Raw genomic sequence first — 9,178 nt, forward strand, 5'->3', positions numbered from 1 at the left:
ACAGCAACCTCCAACTCCTGGGCTCAAGTGAGTCTCCTGCCTCCGCCTCCCAAGTAGCTGGGACTACAGGCACCAGCCACAATGCCTGGCTAATTTTTTTTTTGTTGTTGCAGCCATCATTGTTGTTTGGCGGCCCAGGCTGGCTTCAAACCCACTAGCTCAAGTGTATGTGGCTGGCACCTTAGCCACTTGAGCCACAGGCGCCGAGCCACCATTTCTTTTTTTTTTTAAGACAGTCTCACTTTGTCACCCCTGGTAGAGTGCCATGGCCTCATAGCTCACTGCAATCTCTAACTCTTGGGCTTAAGTGATTCTTTTGCGTCAGCCTCCCAAGTAGCTGGGACTACAGGAGACTGCCACAACACCCAGCTATTTTTAAAGATGGGGTCTCACTCTAGCTCAGGGTGGTCTCAAACTCATGAGCTCAGGAGATCTGCCCACCTTGGCCTCCCAAAGTGCTGGGATGCAGGTGTGAGCCACCATACCCACAATTTCTTCAGAAATAGGAACACACTGTCCAGTGTAGTTTCATCTTACAGCCATTCTTTTTCATAACAAGATTCTGTATGTCCAGATTTAACTTCATTATGGACAGATTTTTAAGTAACTCCAGAAAGCACTTACCTCCATATTTTTAAGATCTTGAAGAATGCCATATTGTGCCTACGTGATGACAACCAGAATCTAAGTAATCCCTTTGGCTTTTGGATTGACCAAACCATTTCTGGACTACAGGGCATATTTAAACCAGGAATACAACACCCACAAATCAAAGAAATAACCGGAAACTTCTTTACTCCAGCTTTCTTTTCTCTCCCATGCTCCAGCTACACTTGGCATGCTTTTTTCCCATTTGCTTATTCTTTCTTTCTTTTTCTTTTTTTTGGAGACAGAGTCCCACTATGTGGCCCTCAGTAGAGTGCCATGGCATCACAGCTCACAGCAACCTCAAACTCTTGAGCTCAAGTGATTCTCTTGCCTCAGTCTCCCAAGTAGCTGGGACTACAGGCACCCACAAAAACATCTGGCTTTTTTTTTTCTTTTAAGATTGAGTCTCACTATGTTGTACTCAATAGAATGTCATGGTGTCTCAGATCACAGCTACCTCCAACTCTTAGGCTTAAGCAATTCTCTTGCGTCAGCCTCTCAAGTAGCTGGGACTGCAGGTATCCACCACAACGTCCAGCTACTTTTTGTTGTTGTTGTTGTTGTTGTTGTTGTTGCAGTTGTCATTGTTTAGCTGGCCCGGATTGGGTTTGAACCCACCACCCTTGGGGTGTGTGGCTGGTGCTGTATCCACTGTGCTATGGGTGCCACGCCAGCCGGCTATTTTTTTTTGTTGTAGTTGTCAGTTGTTTAGCAGGCCAAGGCCAGGTTCAAATCCACCAGCTCTAGTATATGTTGCCAGCGCCCTAACTGCGCTCAGCCTATATAGGCGCCCATATAGGTGCTTAGCCTGCTTATTCTTTGTCATACTTCCATCCCCATCTCTTCAGAACTGGTAACCCTCAAGTCTGTGCCACTGCCTTGACCTTTCAGTCACAGTTTAGTACCATGCTACACATTTAATTCATTTGAATGTCCCTCTGTCACCTCAAACACTACGTAGAACCGAAGAGACTTCATCAAAAACAGCCTCCTTCAACGTTGGGTGCAGTAGCTCACACCTGTAATCCCAGCACTTGGTAGACTGAGGTGGGTGGATTGCCCGAGCTCATGAGTTCGAGACCAACCTGAGCAAGAGTGAGACCCCATCTCTAAAAATAGTAACTTGGAAAAAAAACCCAAAAAAACACAAAACAGCCTCCTTCTTAATTTGTATTACCAGATAAGCTACCCACTATCTCCTTGTATCTAGGTCAGTGGTTCTCAACCTTCCTAATGCCGCAGATGTACTTTCTTTTCTTTTCTTTTTTAGAGAAAGAGTCTTACTTTATTGCCCTCGGCAGAGTGCCATGGAGTCACAGCTCACAGCCACCTCCAGCTCTTGGGCTTAGGCGTATTCTCTTCCCTCAGCCTCCCAAGTAGCTGGTAGCTGGGACCACAGGCACCCGCCACAACGCCTGGCTATTTTTTTGTTGCAGTTTGGCCGGGGCTGGGTTCAAATCAGCTACCCTCAGTATATGGGGCTGATGCCTTACTCACTGAGCCACAGGCAGTTGCCCAGCCACGATGTATTTTCATTGTTACAAAGGAGTCGTGACCCACAGGTTGAGAATCACTGATCTAGGCAGTCATCAACAATTAGAAATTTGTTTTAAAAAATCTTGAGCCTATTCATTTATCTGTTTCTCTGCTCCCAGAGCTTGCCTCAGCTTCTAGATTACTGCAAAAATCCTAGGATGGCAAGTCTCCAAGTCTGGTTGACCATCCCTAACTATCTTCCCAGTAGCAAATCTCTTCTCAAAAGTCTATCAGGCCTCTCAGTTACATCCCACTAAGACTTAATTCCCTCTGTCTACTTGCAAAGCCTGTCCTGTCACACTCATTTCACTGACTTCCCATTAGTGAGGCCATGTTGTTTTTCCTACTGATGCACTTCTTTTGCTTTTAGTGTTGACTGCACCTGGGCACTTACAGAGTCTTCCCTGCACTCTTCAAGGACAGCTCAAGCCTGAACATGTGAAAGAGCTCAGATGCTGCCACACAGTGGAGAGTTAATAAATGTAAGAGGTTTTGCCTTCTCTCTGGGCAAATTATACCCCTTTAAAGATTTTTTCTGAATCCCAACAGCATTCACAGAAAATTTAACATGCAAAAAACTCTGATGTCTAAAATATTCCCTCTTGGTTTTGTGTTTATTGGCTTTGCCTTCCCCAACAATCTTGTTAAACTCTTTGGAGGATGACAGGGTATCTCATATCACTCTGTGAACCCAATCCCCTAACACAAATATGGAGGATATTCTACTAAGTGTCCCCTTAGTTTATATTTACCAAGCCTTGATCTGGTCTTTTATGGGAAGAGTTCTTTATTTTGGACACTGATTCTCAGGAAACCAGAGATCATTCTCTGGGAAAGACTGCATACTCTGCATTATTTTGCCTTTAACCCTTCACTGAGTCAGGCCCCAGCATTCCTTCTCAAGACAGCATTTTCAGCCAACAAAATAAGCATCTTTCAGAACCTTATCCATCATCAGTTGAGCAGAGGGTAGCACATTATCCAGGGCCTCAGTCGAGTTGAGCCAGGGGTGGTCCAACACTCCCTCGATGGTGAGTCTTTCCTCTGGTTTGACTTTCAGGAGCCTGTGGAGAAAATGCCAAGGGCTGCCATGCACAGATGATCCCTAAAAGCCATAGGAAGTTTCTGGGTTTGGCTCTAAGAGCTCTGGCTTCTTGTGACTTTTCACTAACTTTTGCTAGCCTAGGCTTTCAACCTACATGACATTCTGCAGGGTGGGACTCTAGTCCCTAACCATTTGTTGTGGGGTTGTGTGGTCTAAAGCAGTCCTTTCTATAGTAGACAAAGTAAGATTAAAAAGATAGGAAAAAGGTTAATCTAATGATGCTTTATGAGTTCTAGGGCTCAATAAGGTAATCCTACATATGACTTATAATTCCTGAGACCATGATTAGGGGTTTCGAGGACAATGGACTCTAAAAGGAACTCAAAGTGCTCTTTTGGCTGATAATGTCTGCAAAGGTTGTGAAATAAGTAACTTCATACTTCTTCACAGCTCATCCATTCCTGTTGATGTGGTTCCTAACTTACCTCAGCATGCCCTGCCCCTCAACTCCTCTCATTACAAATATCAAGGTCAGGACAATATGCCTAATTGCTTCTTCAGATTGTCTGCAACCTTCTGGATCATTCTGAACAAACAGTTTCAGATTTCAAAAGAAAGAATTCCAAAAGTGAAAGAAGATAATGAATGTTGTTTCAGGGACAAGCATTATAACTTTGATTAAATAGCTATAAATAGCATGAAAATAGCATTTGAAGACAGGTATTGATTTAAACATTGCCCCTACTCTCCTAAAAACTTTTATTTTACTTTTTTTTTGGGTACAGTGTCATGGTATTGTAGCTCACAGCAACCTCAAATTCTTGGGCTCTGGCTCGGCACCTGTGGCTCAAGTGGCTAAGGTGCCAGCCACATACACCTAAGGTGGCAGGTTTGAATCCAGCCCAGGCCCACCAAATAACAATGACGGCTGCAACCAAAAAACAGCCAGGCGTTGTGGCGGGTGCCGATGGTCCCAGCTACTTGGGAGGCTGAGGCAGGAGATGCGCTTGAGCCCAGAAGTTGAAGGTTGCTGTGAGCTGTGGTGCCACAGCACTCTACCCAGGGGTACAGCTTAAGGCTCTGTCTCAAAAAAAAAAAAAAAAATTCTTGGGCTCAAGTGATCCTCTTGCCTCAGCCTCCCAAGTAGCTGGGACTACAGATGTCCGCAACAAAACTGGCTATTTTCAGAGACCAGGTCTAACTCTGGCTCAGGCTGGTCTCAAACCTGTAAGCTCAAGTGATCCACCTGACTTGGCCTCCCAGGGAATGTAGGCGTGAACCACTGCACCTGGCCTAAGAACTTTTATTTTAGAAAATAGTCCCTTTTTATAGCGCACAGGTCCCCTAACCAATAAGACAAGCTAACTTTTATTTATTAATTAATTTATTTAGACAGAGTCTTACTCTGTTGCCCTGGCTTGAGTGCTGTGGTGTTTGTCTAACTCATAGCAACCTCAAACTCCTGGGTTCAAGTGATCCTTTCTCCTGCTGAAGCCTCCCAAGTAGCTGTGACTATAGGCACCTGCCACAACACTCAACCTACAAGCTTACTTTTAAAAGGGAGTAACCTCCATGAAGAAATTGCTATACTATCAGGGGAAAGTTCCCAGGTTCTGCCCCTTTAACACTTACCTTCATCGTAACATAGATGAAGAAACTGAGACCAACAAAGGAGAAACTGCTTAGTGAAAACCAAGCAGTAAGAATATGGGGACGGTGCCTAAGGCCACAGGCAGAAAAAGCAAACATACGTCAAATTTAGGTCTGACTTGTAACCTAGTCCTCTAGTTACCAAAGGACCCTGAATGTCAACTCACCCTCTCCTACTAGCTAGCCCTAATTCTTATTAAATCTTTCCATTTTAATATATGTTAGGGCGACCAACTGGCAGTGGGAAGGCTGGAGAGTGGTGTCCAGGACTGACCCAACAACACACTTGCAGAATCCAAGGAATGAGAAGCCAAACATGTCATCATCATCATATCAGCACTCCAGTTCAATAGCCAGTATGTCATACTAGCTTAAAGAGGGCCCACCAGAGGGCCCATTAGCATTCTGATCCCAGGGAGGCTGGCTACAGAGGGACAAATGTCAAGGTCAGGACAATACCAGGTCACAACTCTGGGGATAAAGTCTAGGGATGCAAAAGGAAGGAGAAAAACTCATTTTCACTGAGGCACGGACACTGAGACCTCTCACCTCAGAGTCCAGGGATAAGATTTCTGTGATATGAAAATGGGAAGGAGCCTACCTGGGAGATCAATGACTTTTCTCTACCCAGCAATCCCTTGACCTCCACCACCATACCCTCCCCACTCAGCAACCCTTGGACTCACTTCCTAACAACATCTTTGGCCATTTCTGAAATCTGACTCCATTCTTCCTCTGGGAACTCGAAACTTCCTGTCATGATCTTTCTTCGCATGTCCTTTGGGATAGTCCGGCTGTGGTGTTTGGAGTAAAAAGGAGGGTAACCACAGAGCATCACATAAATAATCACTCCTAGGGACCACAAGTCACAGCTCTGAAAGCAAAAAGAAAATGGTTACTCATAGCAATGGTAGAATGCCAAAATAATGCCCCCATAACAAGACCAGGAATAGCCCCTGTCATATATAGGCTGGTATCACTAAGAATCACTTAACAGAGACTGGGAAAGTTTCAGGAAATCTCAGGAAAACCAAACCTTCTCTCCGTATTTTTTCTATGCCACCATCACTATATATATGCAAACCATCATACAAGGCCAGTCTGGGCTAAAGTAAATAATTCTTTTATTCTGCATAGGCCCAAGTACCTATCTGATTTTATTTAATTTTTTTGGAGATAGAGTCTCACTTTGTTGCCCTTGGTAGAATGCCATGGCATCACAGCTCACAGCAATCTCAAACTCTTGGGCTTAAGCAATTCTCTTGTCTCAGTCTTCCAATAGCTAGGACTATAGGCACCTGCCACAATGCCCGGACCGGCTGTTTTTTTTTTTTTCTTTTTTGATTTTTTTAAAATTATTATTGTCATTATTGTTGTTTAGCAGGCCCTGGCTGGGTTTGAACCCACCAGCCCTGGTGCACATGGCTGGCACCCTAACCACTAAGCCATGGGCACCAAGCCATACCTATCTGATTCTTGAGTACAAGTGGAGGTTACTTTGCCTTTAGCCAGAGAAGTAATAGATATAAACCTGCTGGCTGTGAAACATGTGCAGAAACAAAGCAGCTAAGACACATGTAGGCTGATCTCATAATATGGTATAATACAGCATGAGCTATTTTGTAAAGGCACAAAGCAGCTGGACACAGAACAGGGAGAGACATCAGAGAAAAGAAAAGGAGATCTTAAAGCCTTCCTTTGGCCATGAAAGACTCACTAAGTCCATTTCCAAGAATGTACAACATTCTGGGGGAAGATATTATGAAAGAAAGAAAACTCTTACCAACTACCATGTTTGTAGATATCAAGGTGATTCCATGGCCTGTAATCACTATATTGATTACTAATTTTAAAATGATTCCTATTTTAGTTAAATACAGCTCCACCTGCTTGGAAACTGGGTCTGCAGAGACTTCCATGCAAACCTCTCTTGAATTGGGGAATAAAAGGGGTTTCTACCTGAGAAGGGAGGCCCGATGAGCATGCCACTGGGGCCTCAACACTCCCCCTTACAGCATAGCTGTGTGCTACTAGGAGGGGAGCCTGGAAAGAGGGGTGACTCCAGCACTTGTCCATGTTTCAGCATCACACTAGTGGCTGCAGTGGATGATGTGACCCATGTATTAGAACACAATCACAGTATAAAATTAAGAGAGGTAAGAAGAGTCCTTAAATCCCTCGTTTTACAGATTGTTTCATCTCTTAGGTCCCCCCGTGAGGAACAAAACTAAGTAACCTTACCAATGTCATGCAGCTAACGAGTGTTGGAGCCAGAGTAGGTCTCCCAGCCTACTGCCATTTTACCTCTTTGATTCCTTCTCTATTATCTATGTCCAGCCTCAAGTCCCCCAAAAGCTGCACTTTTTTCCTGAACTACCTCAGTGACTCTACAACCTATCTGAAGAAGACTCAAACCTTTTGGGTTTTAGAATAGAGATGCTTGATACGTGGGCTACAGATTAGGAACCATGATAGTACCAAGTACCATTCAGGAGCTCTTGCTTTCTATACTGGATATTGTGGGGGTTTTTTTTGAGACAAAATCTCACTTTGTCACCCTCTGTAGAGTGAGGTAGCATCACAGCTCACAGCAACCTTCAAATCTTGGGCTTAAGTGATTCTCTTTCCTCAGCCTCCCAAGTAGCTGGTGTCTACAGGGGACCGCCACAATGCTCAGCTATTTTTTGTTGTAGTTGTCATTGTTGTTCTAGCTGCCCTGGGCTGGGTTCAAACCTGCCAGCCTCGGTGTATGTGGCTGGAGCTGGCGCCATAACCACTGTGCTTCAGGTGCCAAGCCAGTACTGGATATTGTTCTAAGTTGGGTATTTTACAGGATAAGGAAGAATGGTACCTGGAGGAAGTAAGCCAACCATGTCTCTTCAATGTGGTCAGTGGTTTGAAAAGACAGCCAAATAAATAACCTAATAGGTGATCAGGACCCATACATCCTGCTGCAAAAGCTAAATGAGAACCTGATTTCATATCTCATCAAAGAAAACCTTGAATTCCAAATGCTTTTCTGCAAGCCTGACTGATTCCACTCTTTGGGGAAAGAACGTTAAGGGGTAAAGGATAAGAATGGAATCAGCCACTTTCCCAGGGAGCTACAATGCCTCATAGAAAGAGAGGGGCTACTTCTACCAAGCGAAGATAAATATCTCTTCCCTTACCTTGTTATAAGTGTAGGGCGTTGGTGAGGTAGGTATGATGCCAGACTTCTCCTTCTGATGTCTTCTCTGCGCTTCTAGTACCTGTTGAGAGTCACGCCAAAGAAGACAATTTACTGAAATTTATACCGCCAATGACCTGCAACTCAAGACAGACTACTTTAAGGTTGAAGAAGATAGACAACCTGCAATTAACAATTAAAAAAAGGGGGGGTTGGGTACAGTGGCTCAGGCCTATATTAGCACTCTGGGAGACTGAGGTGGGCAGATCACTTGAGCTCAGGAGTTGGAGACCAGCCTGAGCAAAAGCGAGACCCTGTCTCTACTAAAAATAGAAAAAGTAGCTAGACATTGTGGCAGGTGCTTATAGTCTCAGCTACATGGGAAGCTGAGGCCGGAGGAACATTTAAGCCCAAGAGTTTGAGGTTGCTGTGAGCTAATGATAACACCACAGTACTCAATCCACGGTGGCAAGGTAAAAACTCTGTCTCAAAAATAAACCAAAACAAAAAATAAAAACCCACAATATAAACACCACTTTTTTTTTCCCCCAGAAACTTTTTTTCTTCTTACTAGTACTTTATCAATCAGTCATAGAAATGCCCAGGTTAAGGACATGAAGATCATGTACCTGGAGTTTTACCTCTACCACCTGCCAACTGAGGAGTATGAGATCAATGACTTTTTCCTAGGGATATCTTACGCAAAAGCACGCTCAAACTGGCCAGCAGAACAGGTTCAAGAACTGTGTCACCATGAGATAGTCATGTCAGTTTAGGTGTTAAGCACATTTTCTTTTTTTCCTTTTTTTTTTTTTTTGAGACAGAATCTCACTACGTCTCCCTCAGGAGAGTGCCATGGCATCACAGCTCATAGCAAACTCCAACTCTTGACTTAAGCCAGCGGTTCTCAACCTGTGGGTTGTGACCCCTTTGTAACAATGAAAATACACTGCAGTATTAGGAAGGTTGAGAACCACTGGTTAAGTGATTCTTTTTTTTTTTATAGAGACAGAGTCTCACATTATTGCCCTCGGTGGAGTGCCATGGCGTCACACAGCTCACACCAACCTCTAACTCATGGGCTGAGGCAATTCTCTTGCCTCAGCCTCCTGAGTAGCTGGGACTACAGG

At 44.2% G+C, this 9,178-nt stretch overlaps 1 protein-coding gene across 2 annotated transcripts in view; it reads right to left on the reverse strand.

Annotated features, from left to right (window-relative positions):
* Positions 1 to 9,178, reverse strand: part of MAPKAPK5 (mitogen-activated protein kinase-activated protein kinase 5) — a 71,928-nt gene that overhangs the window by 3,647 nt on the left and 59,103 nt on the right. For both annotated transcript variants that reach the window (XM_012809005.2, XM_023516866.1), the window contains exons 8-10: positions 8,050 to 8,130; positions 5,566 to 5,753; positions 3,128 to 3,248 (exon numbers count right to left, since the gene is read on the reverse strand). In XM_012809005.2, the coding sequence (XP_012664459.2) occupies positions 3,128 to 3,248; positions 5,566 to 5,753; positions 8,050 to 8,130 (390 nt within the window). The remainder of the gene's footprint in view (positions 1 to 3,127; positions 3,249 to 5,565; positions 5,754 to 8,049; positions 8,131 to 9,178) is intronic.

The sequence above is a fragment of the Otolemur garnettii genome, unplaced genomic scaffold (genome assembly GCF_000181295.1).
Source record: "Otolemur garnettii isolate 467f Iridium unplaced genomic scaffold, OtoGar3 scaffold00099, whole genome shotgun sequence".
Classification (NCBI taxonomy): Eukaryota; Metazoa; Chordata; class Mammalia; order Primates; family Galagidae; genus Otolemur; species Otolemur garnettii.